This window comes from Cricetulus griseus, chromosome 2 (genome assembly GCF_003668045.3).
Source record: "Cricetulus griseus strain 17A/GY chromosome 2, alternate assembly CriGri-PICRH-1.0, whole genome shotgun sequence".
Lineage (NCBI taxonomy): Eukaryota > Metazoa > Chordata > Mammalia > Rodentia > Cricetidae > Cricetulus > Cricetulus griseus.
In genome coordinates this window covers 414,091,343-414,109,320 of record NC_048595.1, presented here as the reverse complement: position 1 = coordinate 414,109,320, position 17,978 = coordinate 414,091,343, and the positions used below count along the sequence as shown (strand labels likewise).

The window sequence follows — 17,978 nt, the reverse complement described above, 5'->3', positions numbered from 1 at the left end:
AAAGTGTGAAAAGATCCATGCTAACATATACCCAAGTGAAATCTCAAAACTTCAATGGCAAAATTGGTTCTTTGGGAAGCATTAGGAGATATGGCCTTGACTGAGGATGTACGTCACTAGGGGTGGGTGGGCTTTGAGGTTTCAAAAGCCCAAAACAGGCTCAGTCTCACTCTTTTTGCCTGCTGCCTATGGATCTGATGTAAGTTTTCAGCCACTGATCCAGTATCATGCCTGCCTGCCAGCCACCATGCTTCCTGCCATGATGACCATGGACCTACCCTCTGAAACTTAAGCAAGCCCCCAATTGATCATTTTATAAGTTGCCTTGATCATTTTGTCTCTACACATCAATAGAACGGTAACTAAGACAGCCAACATGAGAATGGTGGAGGCAGGAGGATAAGGTGTTCAAAGTTATTTTCAGCTATGTAGGGAGTTTGAGGTCAGTCTGGGCTTAATGAGATCCTGTCTCAAAAGAACAACAACAACAAAAAGATAAAACATAAAACAAAAAAGCAATGGAGGGTCTGTGTGAGATAGGTTGGTAGGTAAAAGCATTATTCACGCCAGCCTGACAACCTGAGTTCTGAGTTCAATCCTTGGAACCCATTTAAAAAAGGACTCGTGCTATGTACAGCATGATCCCAGCACTTGTACTGTGAGATTGTGATGAGACAGAACTGCCTAGAAGCTCATGGCTAGGTACTTTGGAAGCAAGCAGTGTGGCAGAAATAAAGAGGGACCCTGTCTCAATAAGGTAGAGAGGAAGAACTGACTGCCAAGGTGTCCTATGACCTCCAAATGTACACCACAGCATATACTCACCTGGCCCAACAATGGAGAAAGACTGGCCTACATCCAAATTCTCATTATGAAGACTGGAGTCTAGAGGACATCTTAACAACTTTGGAAACCATTACTCTGCTGATGTATTACTCATATGTGATATCACTAAGATGGAAAGTTTTTAAACATGCAAAGAATTGTAATGTTTAACACCCAACACACATAATAATATACATTACTTAAATGGAACTTCATCAAAAGAAGAAAAATTATTTATAAGAGAAAGGCATAGATTTTTAAAAAAATGTTTCTCCTGGGTAGAACCTAAAAAGAACAAAAAAGAAAGATGACAAAGAACCAGGGAATCCACCAGATGGTGTTTTTTAAAACAAGCTTTCCCAAACAGCAAGGGCTTAAGGCAATGAATATAGTATGTGTGGTTCCTATGAGTCCAAGCTCTGTATTCTGTTGTAGAAGAATGCTTACATAAACACAATTCTGATGTTTTTGTTTCAATTAACTTTTTATATTAAGTTGGTTATATACCTACCTCTACACCACCACCCCCAATCTGTCTTTGACAATGTTTTAGGTTTTTTTGTTTGTTTTGGTCTGTTTTTTTTTTTTTGTTTTTGAGACAGGGTTTCTCTATGTAGCTTTGGAGCCTGTCCTGGAACTCGATCTATAGACCAGGCTGGCCTCGAACTCACAGAGATCCACCTGCCTCTGCCTCCCGAGTGCCAGGATTAAAGCCTTGTGCCACCAATACCCAGTCTTTGACAATGTTTTACACTGAAGCCCAGACTGGCCTTGAATGTGTGATTCTTTTGCCTCGCCCAGTAGTAGGGTACAGCAATGAATCACCACAGCTAGGTGGCTTCTATTTTTGCTTCAAGAACATTTAGACTTATCTAGTTCTAGTCAGAAGTCCTCTTTTTCTTACCAGGCTATTTTCTTTCCAGGCTTCTGGGAACTTGGGTCTCTGCTTTTCTCTAGACACAAGAACCTGCATATCTTCAAAAGTGGGATGGTTACCAACTTCTGTCTGAAAAGCCATCTGGTATTCTGGTACAGATTCACCTGTGTATTTAGAGAAAGAATGATAGAATTTCTAATTATTATAAAGGACAAAATAGAAGAGGTATTTCTAGTATCAAATGAGCACAGAAATCATATATATTAAACCCTCGTAAGCATATATGCAAATTTAAGAGACTTTATTTTTTTTGGTGTATTGTTAATATTTAGAACAGTCTCAATTTTACTGATAAATAAAATAGTAGTTTCAATGCCATACAGATATTTTACTTAACTTATTATTTGGTGTTGGGGAGCAAACTCTAAGCCTTAAACATGCAAAGTATATGCTTGAATACTGAGCCTCGTTTTTTTGTTTGTTTAGTTTGTTTTTTTGAGACAGGGTTTCTCTGTGTAGCTTTGTAAACCAAGCTGGCCTCGAACTCACAGAGATCTGCCTGCCTCTGCCTCCCATGTGCTGGGATTAAAGGCATGCACCACCACCCCCCAGCAAGCCTTGTTTTTAAATGCAGTGCAGTATTCTAATAATTTGGGCTCTGCTGCATAGATTATAAAAACATACAATTATCTATACCTTGATAGAGGGTAAGAATGTAAGGATTGTTTTGACTATTCAAATAGAAATAAAATCTTGCCATGTTTTATGGAGTTTTTTTCAACTGGGTCATTATAACTTTTTTATTGTTGTGCCAGTGAGATAAGGAAGGCAGACATTACTATTATGCTGACAGGAAGATTGAAACACACAAGAGTTAAGTGACTTTTCCAAGGAAGAGATGAAGCCAAGATAAGAACCAAAATGCCCTAACCTTCATCCCTTCTATCTTGTTATTTTAATACATTAGAGTGGTAGTGAGGAGCCAGGAAGACTGTAGTTCTCTTGTGTCCTTTGCCAAGGTTCCTGGCCTACAGTGGATCTCTACATGTGGGTCTCAACCCACGTGGCAAGCCTCTATTTCAAAAACTATTTATATTATAATTCATAACAGAAAAAATACAGCTACGAGGTAGTAACAAAAATAATTTTATGGCTAAGGAGGGTTACTATAACATGAGGGACTGTATTAAAGGGTTACAACATTAGGATTGTTGGGAACCACTGCTTTAGGCCATTGGATTTTTTTTTTTTTTTTTTCCCGAGACAGGGTTTCTCTGTGTAGCTTTGGAGCCTATCCTGGCATTTGCTCTGGAGACCAGGCTGGCCTCGAACTCACAGAGATCCACCTGCCTCTGCCTCCCTAGTGCTGGGATTAAAGGCATGTGCCACCAACACCTGGCTGGCCATTGGATTTTATGTGTTAGTTTTATGGGATCTTCTGTATGGCTCAGTATGTTTTATTTATTTATTTATTGGTTTATTTCAAGGCTGGTTTTCTCTGTGTAACCTTGGCTGTCCTAGAACTTACTCTGTAGACCAGGCTGGCTTTGAACTCACAGCGATCCACCTGCCTCTGTCTCCCTAGTGCTGGGATTAAAGGTGTACACCACCACTGCCCAGCTTCAGTATGCTTAAAAATACACTTTACCACATTTTGTAAAAGTCAGAAGTATTCATCATAAGCAGCAAATTGTACCTATTGATGGCACACACAGTTATCAAATACTGGTAGAATACATAGTGATGCTGTAAAATTCTAAATTTAAATACTGCTTTTTAAGAGGAAGAATTAAACAATGACATAGTTATTGTTATAATTTTTTACAGGACTAACCATGGGTAGAGCTCAGTTGGTAGAGTGCCACCTAGCATTCAGAAGTCCTGAGGTTAGTCCCAGCCCTGCACAAACCTGGTATGGTGTTGTACACCTGTAACCTTATCCCTTAGGAGGTGACAGCAGGAGGATCTAGTTCAGAGCCATCCTTGGCTAGATAAGGAATGTGAGGCCAGCCTGGAATACATGAAACCCTATTTCCAAAGCAAAACAAAACAGAAAATTTGTGATATTTAATACATTCTGGCTGAATGAGAATAAAGCCAATGACCTCATAAGGCATGATATATTATTAATATCTAGATAGTCTCAAATTTTATTGAAATAGTTTTAATGCTATACAGACATTTCACTTAACTTATTCTTTAGTGTTGGGGATCAAACTTAAGGCCTTAAACATTCTCAGTACACTCTTCAACACTGAGCCCTGCATAGCCTTTTCATCTTTTCTTTCTTTCTTTTTTTTGGGGGGGTGGGGGGGGGTTTGGAGCCTTTCCTGGCACCACCGCCTGGACAGCTTTTTAAAGTTAAGTTTTCTAACATGGGACTATATCTTAGACTAGAGAGGTATTTTAAAATAGTTTTGACTGCTATTAAATTTAGGAGTTAAGTATTATAAGAAACATTTAATACTTAAACTTATACCTGAATTCTGATTTCATGTTAAGAAAATAAAGAAAAGTTGGGCAGTGATGGCACACACCTTTAATCTGAACACTCAGCAGGCAGAGGTAGGTGGATCTCTGTGAGTTCAAGGCCAGCCTGGTCTACTGATCGAGTTCCAGGACAACCTCCAAAGCTACACTGAGAAACCCTGTCTCAAAAAACCAAAACCAAAAAAATAACAACAACAACAACAAAAAAGCCAGGATTTAGCACAACAACTACAACCAAATTTAAATTTAAGAGGAGAGACTGAATTATCACTCAGCAGAGAAAAATCCCACTAAATATTATGGTCCTAAATCTAGTTTTTCAATAAATACTTATCTGGAGCTAACTTTATTAATAGACTGAGGACTAAAGATGTTAATCTCCTGTGATGATGGGAGATATTAGCCTTAACAGATTTTCTTAAGACTTTATAGTTATTGGATTGTTTAAGGGAAGTCCTTTTAACTTATTTTCTTTTGAAAACCTGAAACGTACCTGAAGACTAATTTCTAATGCTGTAGAAGGCAAGCACTTGTATGCATGCCGCTATAGCCAAATATTCATTAAAAATGATAAATTCTTGGGGCTGGAGAGATAGCTCAGTGGTTAAGAACAGCTGATGCTCTTGCAAAGAACCTGGGTTTAGTCCCCAGTACTTTACATGGGGACATCTATAACTCTAGTTCCAGGGTATCTAATGGCTACTTTTGAACTCCACTGGCATCAGGTATTCACATGTGCACATTTATATGTGCAGGTAAAACACCCATACACATAAAAATTTAAAATCACTGAATAACAATGGCCCCCATAGGATCATATATTCGAATATTTAGTCACCAGGGAGCACAACTCTTTGATAGGAATAGAAGGATCAGGACGTGCAGCCTTGTTGGAGTAGATGTGGTCTTGTAAAAAGCAACGTGACTATCACTGGGGTGGCCTTGAGGTTTTAACAGCCCATGCCAGACCCAGTCTCCCCTCACTCCTGGTATGGATCAAGGTGTAGCTCAGCTCCTCTCAGCACCATGCCTACAATGCCTGCTGCCAGGCTCCCACCATTAGGATAAGGGATTAAGCCTCTGAAACTGTAAGCCAGCTGCAACAAAATGCTTTCTTTTATAGTAATTGCCTTAACCATGGTGTCTATTCACAGCAATAGAACAGTAACTAAGATAATCATAAAAGTAAAAAATAAAATAACAACATCCTGGTCTACAAGAGCTAGTTTCAGGACAGTCTCCAAAGCCACAGAGAAACCCTGTCTCAAAAAAACAAAACAACAAAATAAAAAAATAAATAAATTCTTCAGTTATCTATCAATATTCCTTTTCAAACTTCCCTGTAACTAAATCATCCTTCTGACTAAAAACAACATCTAAGTTCCTGGCTGCTACTCTATTTCTCAGACCTCTAGATACTTCTCTAAAGCCAGATTCCTTCTTTGAATTCACTCTCTTGTTTTGTTTTTTGTTTTGTTCTAGACAGGATTTCTCTGCATACTCCTGGCTGTCCTGGAGTTTACTCTGTAGACTAGACTGGCCTTGAACTCAAGAGATCTGCCAGTCTCTGCCTCTGAGTGCTGGGATTAGGATTAAAGGTATGCATCACCATTGCCTGACCGAATTTACTGGTTTTTTTTTTTTTTTTCTTGTTTGTTTTTCTAGACAGAGTTTCACTGTGTAACAGCCTTGGCTGTCCTAGAACTAGCTCTGTAGACCTTCAGAATGACATCAAAATGACAGAGATCCACCTGCCTCAGCCTCCCAAGTGTTGGGATTAAAGTCATACACCACCAATGCCTGTCTTGAATTTACTCTTAATGTGTTCTTCTTATCCACTTCTATGGCAAGATTATAGGTATTGTGATAGTAAATTAATATTGATCATCCACTTGATTGGATTAAGAAGTACCTAGGAGAATCAAACATTCTGGGTGTCTGTGAGGACATTTCTAGACATGCTTAGATCGTAAGAGGTATGACATAATGAACATCCCTTTGATTCATCCTTTGATAACTCACAATATAATAATTGAAACATGGCAAAATTCGAGAGGTGGGATCAGTAAGAGGAAGTAGGTTGTGGGAGGGTACCTCTGGAGTTATATGTATTGCCTAGACTATCCCTATTTCCCATCTCCCATTAAGAAGCTCCTCTGCCACACGCTCCTGATAGCAACTATGAACTGCGATCTCTAAAACTTCAGTCAAAATTTCTTCCTTTGTTTTCTCAGATATTTGTACAGTAATAGTAAGTATCTCAATGTGATTTTTAGTTTGTATTTTTTAATTGTTGTAAAAATAATACTGAGTACAAAAATCTATTATTTTAATCATTTTTGAGTGTACAGTTCTGTGGCATTAGATACAATTCCCATCGTGCAACTATCACCATTATCCATCTCTAGAACTCTCTTCATAATGCTAAGATTCTAATCACTAAACAAAAAAATTTAACTCTGAATTTTAAACTTTTATAATCCTTCCTATTCTATTTATTAGTTTTTAAAGTTAGCATACAAGCAGCGAATGCCCTTAATCTCAGCACTCAGCAAACAGAGGCAGGCAGATCTCTGCAAGTTTGAAGCCAGCCTGGTCTACAGAGCTAGTTCCAGGACAGCCAGGGCTACTCAGAGAAACTCTTTGGGGGGGGGGGGAGTTAGTATATAAAGTGATGGGCTGCTGCTGCTGCTGCTTCCTCCTCGTTTTTTTTCAAAACAGGGTCTCACTATGCAGCTCTGGCTGTACTGAAACTCACTGGCCTCTTAACTCAGATAGATACCTGCCTCTCTGCCTTCCAAGTGCTGGGATTACAGGTATGCATCACTACACCCGACAGTAATAGGTTTCATTATGACATTTCCATACATACTTTGCTCTTTATATTTATATCCCTCTTCCCTCCCCCATCCCCACCCTTTAGTCCCCTCTGTTTACATGTTACATATACTCTATTACTCTCTCCCTCCCGATCTTGAGAGCTCTTCCTCTCCTCTCATGGACTCTAGTTTCAGAACCTAAGCCCACACATGCCCCCATAATTAAAAATTAGTATTTAGAGTATGCATATAAGAGAAAGTATGTGGTATTTGTTTGAGTGGTATTTGTTTGAGGTGGCTTATTTTACATAGCACAGTCATTTCCAGATTCATGCATTTTCTTATTAGTGTCATGATTTCCTTTTTCTTCATGGCTGAACAAAATTCCATCACACACACTTTCTTTTATCCATCACCTGATTCCAGTTCTTAGCTATTATGATTGGTGCACCAATGAACAGAAATGGGTAAATATCTCAGTCAAAAGGACTTAAAAATATACCCAAAAGTGGTATTGCTGTATTGTGGAATGATCTTTTTGTACACTGTGAAGATGTGTCACTCTGATTGGTTTAATTAAAATCTGAAAGGCAGTATTTTCAGACACAGATGACATAGAGAAGGGAGAAGATGCTAGGAATGCAGAGTAAGCAGCTATCAGCCAAGCTTTCATAATTAATCATAAGTCTCTGTGTGGTTATTTGGGAGCTGGCAGGCAGAACAGAAAAAATCCACCTACACTGCTTGATCATATACTATGGTTTTTGTTGTTGTTGTTGTTGTTACTAAATTTTATTTATTTTTTTGTGCATGTGTGTGTGCCCATGACAGACAAGTTTGTAGAGTTTCTACTTCCAGCTTTACATCGGTTCTGAGGAATGAACTCAGGTCATTAGGTCTGTGCAGCAAGAGTCTTCACCAGGTGAAACATCTTGCCAGCCCATATGGTAGTCCCATTTTTACATTTTGAAGAAACCTCCATATTGATTTCTATCGTGTCTGTGCCAATTTACTCCTGCCAGCCATGATAATCTATCCTATATTAAATCATCATATATATGTACATTTATACACACACATAACACATATACAAACAAAGATATTTATATGCTAAAATACTGTTCTGCAAACAAGACTTAACCTGAGGGGTTTTTAATGCCCTTTGTGGGGATTAAACCCAAGACACAAATGGGAGGCAGGTACTCTACCTCTGAGCCACACTCCAACCATTAATATTGCTCTTAATTGTTTATTAGAACAAAAGTAATAGTCACCCTTTAATTGTAGTACTTTTTGTTTTTAAAGATTTGTTTATTTAGTATACAGTGTTCTGTTTGCATGTATTCCTGCAGGCCAGAAGAGGGCACCAGATCTCATTATATATGGTTGTGAGCCACCATGTGGTTGCTGGGAATTGAGCCCAGGACCTCTGGAGGAGCAGCCAGTACTCTTAACCTCTGAACCATCTCTCCAGCTCTAATTGTAGTACTTTTAAAACAAACAAACAGCTTCTGGTGGCTAGGAATACAGCTCAGTTACTAAAGTGCTTGCTATAATGCATGAGATCCAGGGCTCAGATCCCCTGGACCCATGTAAAAAGTCGGGCCTGGTAATGTGTACCTATAATACTAGTGCTGGGGAGGTAGAAACAAATGGATTCCTAGAGTTTGATGGTTAGCAGGTCTAACTGAATCCATAAGCTACAGGTTTCAGTGAGAAACCTTGTTTCAAAAGGCAAACAGCCATTAAGAAGATATCTGATGACAAATGTGAATATATATGGGCATGTACACCACACACACACACACACACACACACACACACACACACACACACACAAACACTTTTCTGCAAGTGGTCTGCATGCCTGTAAATCTGCACTTAGGAGGCAGAGGCACGGGGAGTACAGCAAGTTAGAAACTGGCTTGGGTTACATAGAGAATACTAGTAAGCCAGCACTCCTTTAATCCCAGCACTCTGGAGTTTGAGGTTGGCCTGGTCTAAAGAGCTAGTTCTAGGACAGCCAAGGCCACACAGGGAAACCCTGTCTAGAAAACCAAAATAAATAAAAACAAAACAGCCCAAATAAACCTAACAGCAGCTCTTACCTGGAAAGAGATCTGTACATCTCATAAACACCTCCCAGTAGATGAGTCCAAGAGCATACATGTCTACTTGCTTCAGAGCTGACTCACAGTCCCTCAGGTTCACAGCTCCTTCTAGCACTTCTGGTGCCATATAGCGAATTGTGCCAACCTGGTAAATTAAAAGTGGTATTTGAAAGAAATAAAATGCAACATATCCTGAAGGGCAAACATTAGACCAAAAATCATATGTAAAATTTACTTTTGTTAATGATACTATCAATCCCTAAGTAGATCACTGAGCCCTTTGTACAATGTATTTTAGGAATCTTTCCCTTCTTGATAATTAAATGGTATTATATCTGCTTTAGTAAAAACTACTCATTAATGAAAGAATAAAGTAAATGTTCCTATGCCAACTTTTAAAAATCTGGCTGGATTGTGGTGGTGCACGCCTTTCATCCCAGCACTGGGGAGGCAGAGAAGGGATGATCTCTATGAGTTCAAGGCCAACCTGGTCTACAGGGTGAGTTCCAGGACAGCCAGGGCTACACAGAGAATTACTTGAAAAACCCAAACCAACCAAACAAACAAATAAAATCCATGAAGTTGCAGGCTGTTCTGTAGTTACCTGTCTAAAGCATTGCCGCCATTGCAGTGTAGTTAATAATGCAAAACAAAAACTATTAAACATGGTGATAAAATTGAATATTTTTTTTCCAGTTTTTCGAGACAGGGTTTCTCTGTGTAGCTTTAGAGCCTATCCTGGAACTAACTCTTGTAGACCAAGCTGGCATCGAACTCACAGAGATCCACTTGCCTCTGCCTCCCGAGTGCTGGGATTAAAGGCGTGTGCCATCAATGCTCAGCTATCATTGAATATTTTTAAAAATTGCAAATCTGCACATATATGCACATCTATGTATGTGAAAGCAGAGAAAAGGATCAGAAAGGCTATGTTGACATTGTAACCACAGAGCAGACTTTCCTATATCAAACTTGGTAACCTTACTCTTGCTTCAAAAATCAACTCCTGCTTGAGTCTGGCAGCACCTTGCTGAAATCTCAGCCATCAGAGGAGAATGGTCAACTCAAGGCCAAATTGGGCTATATAAAGAGAATGTCTCAAAAAAAAAATTAAAAAACAAAACAACAAAACAAAACCCAGCAAATCTAGTAAGTTCCCTTTTATAACAAACAACAAAAAATAAATTCTGAGATACCTGTCCCTAATGTCTGCTCAAATAAGCTGGAATTTTCAAAATCAACTGACAACTTTACATGGGTCCTTATACTACGTATTTGGTGTTTCCTAATTTTTAACTCCTAAAAGTCTGCAGCTAACAGTACCTGGGATAACAGTTGTGAATGTTATGATTTCGCAGTATGGCAGTGTGATGGCTTATAGACTCACCTCACTTATAGCTGCATTATCTTCTTCCCCTGGGCGCACCAGTCTATTTCCAGTTAGCCTCATGGACAAACCAAAGTCACTAATAACACATGTGCCATCATTTTTTACCAGGACGTTTCTGCTGTTTAAATCTCGATGGGAAATTGCAGGTTTATAATGATCTGTTTGGATAATTTCAAATACTTGTTAATGCTTAAATAGATCTATTGGAGATTAAATTAACATGCAGACAATGGGAGCTACATATATGTAAATAAAAAATAGTGCTATTTCCCCTCCACTAATGGTCTAAAAACTGAGGGTGGGGAAAAGAAAGCTGGTTGTCAAGGAACACACCTGCAATCCTAGCACTTGGAATCCAGAGGCAGGAAGATCGAGAGTTTGAGACTAACAAGGGTTACACAGCAAAACTTTAACTCAACCCAAACCAGAACACCACAATTTCAACTTATCACTACTTTTCTAGTATCTCCTCTTACATACATAGTTAATCAAGCACTGAACATTCAATGGACTGTAATAGTAAACATAGTTCTAATTGTAGTACAAACTTTTTTTTCTCTCCATTTCTTTCTTTTGTTTTCATTGTTAGTAGGTAGGCTGGTTTTTCTTCAGACAGGGTTTCATGTATGTCAGCTGGTCTCCATGTAGCTATCACTCATCATCTAGGAAGCTTCTTTTTGTAGCAGATGGAGACCATTACAGAAAGCCACAACTGGTCAAACATGGAGAACGCCCCACCATGAAGTGCCTAGCCTCAACTGATACAAGCACAACACAACACCTACACCTAAGACTCAGAACATCACAAGAGCCAGAGGACCAGGACATGTGGTAAGAGACTATCTTCTCTTTAATGTATCCATTATACCTGTCCTGTATACAGGACAGGTAAGCTGAAATCCCAACAATGTGGCAGTCAAAGAAGAACTGAACTACGACAACATCAATGATATGCCAACAAAAATGGGGGAAATCTCACACAGCTTCACTCTAGATAAAGAGTCATAGGTAATTAATGATTGCTGAGAGGGAGAATCATTCTCCCACAGAAATAGTCCCCTAACTGGTTATCTAATACCAGGCCAGCCCTAAAAACCATATACATATGAGCAACACTAAATGGATCCAGCAGATGTATTACTTTTTATTTATTATTGTTTTTTCAACATAGGGTCTCACTATGTAGCTCTGGCTGTCCTGGAACTTACTATGTTGGGTGGCCTTGAATTCACAGAGATTCACCTGCCTCTGCCTCCTAAATGCCAGGATTTAAAAGCAAGAGCCACTGTTTGAGAAAAATAGCTTTAAGTAAAAAATTTCAGGCAGTGTTTGGCTTAAAACCTTGCTGAATCATGCAAACCTTGAAAGGGAAATGAGGGTATTTTAAATTCTGCTTTAAGGCAGCTTCTAAAAGGGGTTATAATATTTAAAAGTAAGGAAACAACGTCCAATCGCTAATGTGCTAAAACACTGAAGCAAGAGCATCAAGTTGCTGACACTGGCAATAACAGGTCAGTCTTGTACCTAGGGAAAGATGTCAAGTAAATGAGCCAATAAATTATTCAGAGGAAATTATTTATATATGAAGCATCAGCTAGAAAAGATGATCCATGCTATTATATAATGGAACAAAGATCTAAGAAATGGATACATCAAAGTCTCCTTACTAAAGAGGTCAAAGAAACTACAGGAACAGTGACAGGTTACAGTTTAACAAAATGTGGTACAGGGAGTAAAAACTGAGAAACCACCGAGACACGATTTTCACAGTCATGCTAATTTAGGGGTGCCTGTTATGTGAGTATATATTGAAACAAAGTGAGAAAGCAAATGTATTTAAAAGTGGTGCTTTGGACAACTAGTAAAAGAACATATGAAAGATGAAGAAGGCAAGTTATAACAGGGAATATAATATAGTTCCAAAATACTGGCCAAGACTGCCTTCCATTCCTATTTAATAACAGAATCCAACATTGTCTGAACAGCAATTTACTCAACAAAAACAGAACAACTATATTTTTGGTCTCAAGTGGGTAAGCATGTAGTAGTTCTTAAAAAAAAAATGTGCATGAGAGGAATTTCTGGAGGTAAAAGGGGACAATTCCTTTCCCCCTCTTTTTTTTCCTTGCTACCTAGACTATAGCACAATGGACAATGAGATAGCTATGAAAATAAAAGCCACATGCAAAGGATGGCAGAGAAAAAATATAGGAGCCTGTGTCTAATATCATGCTACCAAACCAGTACTTGACACTCTCGATTTAGGTTCTGGTTTTGTTTGTTGCTGGGGATTGAACCGAAGGGCCTTATGCACGCTAGTCAAATGCTCTGCACTCCACCACTGGTCTATAATCTCAATCCTCTCTTCAGTTGTTTCCTTCTCTACTTCCTTCTCCTCTTTTTTTTTTTTTTTTTTTTCTTTTGGTTTTTGAAACAGGGTTTCTCTGTGTAACAGCCCTGGCTGCCCTGGAACTAGATTTGTAGACTAGCTAGCCTCGAACTCATAGAGATTCACCTACTTCTGCCTCCTGAGTGCTGGGATTAAAGTCGTGCATACCACCAGTCAGCCCTCCACTGCCTTTTATAAGACAGCTCTCATTATGTGGTCAAATGTGGCTTAGAATCACTAGGCATCCCAGGTTGGCCTTCAACTCACAAGTCTCCTGTTTCAACCTGAGTATGAGGATTATAATTAGTATGTGCCATCTTATTTGGCCTCTCTTTAGATTTTTTTTTTTTTAAACAGGGTCTCATTATATGACCTTGGTTGGCCTGACCTTGTTATGTAGACTTAGGCTAGCCTCAAACTCAGATCCATCAGCCTCTGTCTCATGATTGTTTGGATTAAGGGCCTGAGCCACCATGTCTGGCTCTCTTGAGATTCTTTTTTTTTTTTCCTTAAAGATTTTATTTATTATGTATACAACATTCTGCTTCCATGTACACCTGCACACCAGAAGAAGGCACTAGATCTCATAACAGATGGTTGTGAGCCACCATGTGGTTGCTGAGATTTGTACTCAGGACCTCTGGAAGAGCAGTCGGTGCTCTTAACCTCTGAGCCATCTCTCCAACCCCTCTTGAGATTCTTATATGTATATGAGAAAGAAAAAAATTTCCTTATTAATAAAGCCACTGTTATCTCTTTTCTCCCCCTAGCTCTAGTTAGCAGAATATTAATTTAGAAAACGATACTTGAGTATTACAGCTTATGAAATACAATCCATGTAATATTAAAATGAACAACTATAATTTATTCACACAAACAAAACAAATACAAGGAAAATATAGCCAAGTTAAGAGTATTAACCTAAGGTTCACAAATAGACTACAAGAGGTCTGAAAAACCTCTAGGATTTTTCTTGTCTAGTCTTATGATATTAAGGATCAAATGTAGGGCTTCACACATGCTAAGGAAGCATTCTATCACTGAGATACACTCCATCTCAAATATTTTTTTTTTAAAAAAAATAGCTAAATGTATATTTTTAGAATGAAAGTCTTTAAATTCTTTTTTTTGGGGGGGAGGGAGGGAATCAAGACAGTGTTTCTTTGTGGCTTTGGAGGCTGTCCTGAAACTAGCTCTTTGTAGACCAGGCTGGTCTCGAACTCACAGAGATACATCTGCCTCTCCCTCCCGAGTGCTGGCATTAAAGGAGTCTGCCACCACCGCCCGGCTGAAAGTTTTCAAATTCCTTTTTAATTTTTTTTTTTATTTTTCAAGACAGGGTTTCTCTGTGTAGCTTTGGAGCCTATCCTGGCACTCGCTCTGTAGACCAGGCTGGCCTCGAACTCACAGGGATCCTCCCGCCTGGGATTAAAGGTGTGCACCACCAAAGCCCGGCTAAGTCTTCAAATTCTTAATGAGATCCATGCTTATTTTCTTCCTGTTACATTCAGATAGGTTTCCTTATAAAGGAGCTTTTAAATGATTGGTTAATAGTCAAATTTTAACAATATAAATTACTTTTTTTCTTCTAAAATTTCATTCATCTTACCTCCTCGTGGTAATTCTGTGTGAAGATACGCCAATCCTCTAGTCACAGAATGAGCCAGACGGCAAGAGCTTACCCAATCACTTGTATGGAGACTCAAATATTTGCATAGAGATCCCTATATAAAGGAAAAAGTATACCAAAAAATAAAATTAATGTGCTTCAACAATAGGTAATTTAGGCAACCTTATGAAGGATTTAAATAGATTAGGATTTCATGATGATCCAATGATCCAATGATAATGATTAGTTATTTCTGAAAAGAAAAGGGGAGGGTGTGCTGGCTAGTTTTATGTAAACTTTGACACAAGCTATAGTCCTATGGGAAGAGGAAACCTTAACTGAGAAAATGTGCCCATATAATCAGGCTGCAGGCTAGCCTGTAGAGCATTAATAACACGTTTATAAACAAGCAACACTCCTAAAAATCTGATCAATAGTACAATAAATGATAATACCTTTTTATGAAGAACTTACATTGGGATAATACTCCATGACAAGCAAATACTCCATGCGACCATCTGCTGTGAGTCTCTCATCTCCAACTATAAATCGAGCAATGTTGTCATGTTCCATCAAAGGCACTCTATAAATGTTTTTTTCATTTATAAAATTCTGACGGTTTGCAAAAGAAAATACTTTTACAGCAACTGGACGCTCATCCAAGGAACCTTTATATACTGCTCCATATCGACCCCGTCCAATCAGCTGTAAATTTGTTTTTAAAAAGGCAAGGCATTAATTCATATTAAAACTGAACAATTAAATTTACTAAAAACAAACTATAATACCCCGCCCCACTATATGCAGCAGCTCTTTTCTGCTTTCAGTTTATTCCATTACCAAGAAGCAACTAACGTCTGTATATAGTATGACCGAGGAAGCTCCTACCTACCTGGCTAATGAGAGGTAAACACTCTGGACAGAATTTAAAAAAAACAAGAAAAACCTAAATACACTGAAAAATAAGCAAAAGCTATTAAGAGTCTAAAAAACATCAAGGCAAAGGAGAAAGGAATGTATATGGTGAGCTATCAGTTTCTAGGGGTAAAATCAACTTTGAGCAGTGGAACTAAAAATGGCACAAGAGGGTCTTTTGAACCAGAGGATATAATGTGTGGCAACTAGAGCTTCTACAGAGTGAGGGAAGAAGTCTCAAAAGGAGAAAGCCAGAACAAGGGAATTCAGTGAACACATGGGACCGATTTCAGCTAAATATAATAAATGAGCTGAGATTTGAGCTTCTGCCCAAGGGACATGTTTGTAATATGTGTCCAACCAAGTTAACTGCTAACAAAACAACAAAAATCAACACACAGAGCTGGAGAGAGAGCATGTGCTAAACTTTCAGAGGACCTTAGTTCGGGTCCCAGAGCCTGCCTCAGGTGGCTCACAGCTACTTATAATCCCAGTTCCAGGGGACCCAACACCCCTTTCTACCATCCACAGATGCTGCGCTCACATACACATGCCCACAGCCTACTGTGCAGCTCTGGCTGTCATCAAACACCCTATGTGGACCAGGCTAGCTTCAAACTCAGAGAGATCTGTCTGCCTCTGCCTCCTAAGCATTGGAATTAAAGATGTGTGCCACCATGCCCAGCCTTGTGTCATTATTTCTAGGTAAAATTCAATATACAAAATAAACACAGCCCTCTAAGAAAAGTGAGCAAAATATAGTTAAGCAAATGCCTTTAGTTCCAGTACTCAGAAGGAAGAGGCAGGCAGGCTTCAAACTCTATTGTGAGTTCAAGGCCAGCCTGGTTTATATTGCAAGTTCCAGGACAGCCAGAACTACAGAGAGACCTTGTCTCAAAAATAACATTTTACTTATATATAAGTAAAATAAAATCCTGGCCAAGTTGGTACTTCTCCCAGTGTTATAAACTACGCATCATTTAGACCTTAGACCTTCCCCTCTACTTTTTTTTTTTACCTTCGTTTTTTGCGACAGGGTTTCTTTGTGTGGTCCTAGCTGTCCCCAACTTGCTCTGTAGATCAGGCTGACCCAGCACTCATGGAAGCCAACCTGCCTCTGCCTCCTGAGCTGGGATTAAAGGTGTGCACCACCATGCCCAGCAAACTGTATGATTTCACAAGCAGTTTATATTTCTCTGCCTCCCTCCTACCCGTCTCCCCTCTCTACCCAGGGCTTTGAGCACACTCCAGAACCACAGTATGACTGAGCTACATACATACATCCTGGCCTCATTTTATCCTTTTCTTTTCGCTTTGAGACCAGGTCCTGCTCTCTAACCCAGGTGTGACTCAAACTTGAAATCCTTCCGGCTTATCCTTCCAAGTAGTGGGGTTGTAGTGATGTACCACAATACCCAATTCACATTTATCCCCACCACCCCCAGATAAGGTTTCTCTGGATAGCTTTGGCTGTCCTGAAACTTGCTCATTATACCAGGCTGGCCTTGAAATCACAGAGATCCACTTGTCTCTGCCTCCCAAGTGCTGTACTGGGATTAAAGGCATGTGCCACCACCATGGCCCAGCTCCTCCACTTTATTTTAAAATGGTCTCGATTTGTTGCCCTGGCTTGCTACATAAACCAGGTTGCCCTGGAACCTGAGGAATCCTCTTGCTTCTGCTTCCTGGCTGCAGAATTACAGATGTGCATCACCATGCCTCAAAAGACTTCTAACTAACTACCTCCTGTGATACTGCCAGAAGAAACAGTACAAATCAGGAAAGCAGGGAACAGCTGTGACAGACAACAATCTAAGCACAACCTTACCTCCAGCAGCTTCAGATTATCCAAGTCCAGAGAAGGCTCTGACGCCGCTGCTTCCATCATGTTCATACTGTGAAGGCCTTGTTTTCGGTCTCCTAGAAGAATAAGAAAAATTACTAAAATGTCACCTTTCTAATAATACAGTTAAGAAGAGCTGCAGCAGGGGTTAAAACAACTCACTAAAATGTGGAATAATAATGCATGACAGCAGAATTCTGTGAGATAATTCCATAATGACTACTGAGTCATCATGAGTTAAAAGTATAAAGTCCAGGGGCTGGAAAGATAGCTCAGCAGTTAAGAGCACTGGCTGCTCTTCCAGAGGTCCTGAGTTCAATTCCCAGCAACCACATGGTGGCTCATAACCATCTATAATGAGATCTGGTGCCCTCTTCTGGTGTGCAAGCAGAACACTGCACACATAATACATAAATAAATATTTTCTAAAAAAATAAGTAAGTGTAAAATCCTAATACCAATTTTTCAAGAAAATGTTGGTAGAATTATTCAAATGAATGAATAAGTGCTGATTTCTTTCTTTCTTTCTTTTTTTTTTTTTTTTTGGTTTTTCGAGACAGGGTTTCTCTGTGTAGCTTTTCTGGAGCCTATCCTGCCACTTGCTCTGGAGACCAGGCGATTTCTTTTTTTTAAAAGATTTTATTTATTATGTATACAACATTCTGCTTCCATGTATATCTGCACATCAGAAGAGGGCACCAGATCGCATA

General features: G+C 39.2%; 1 protein-coding gene across 1 annotated transcript in view; it reads right to left on the bottom strand.

Annotated features, from left to right (window-relative positions):
• The window catches only part of Bmpr2 (bone morphogenetic protein receptor type 2), a 101,709-nt gene that overhangs the window by 12,358 nt on the left and 71,373 nt on the right, over positions 1-17,978 (bottom strand). The window contains exons 5-10 of the mRNA XM_027396998.2: positions 17,254-17,345; positions 14,985-15,215; positions 14,511-14,625; positions 10,510-10,670; positions 9,120-9,267; positions 1,730-1,866 (exon numbers count right to left, since the gene is read on the bottom strand). Of these exons, the coding sequence (XP_027252799.1) occupies positions 1,730-1,866; positions 9,120-9,267; positions 10,510-10,670; positions 14,511-14,625; positions 14,985-15,215; positions 17,254-17,345 (884 nt within the window). The remainder of the gene's footprint in view (positions 1-1,729; positions 1,867-9,119; positions 9,268-10,509; positions 10,671-14,510; positions 14,626-14,984; positions 15,216-17,253; positions 17,346-17,978) is intronic.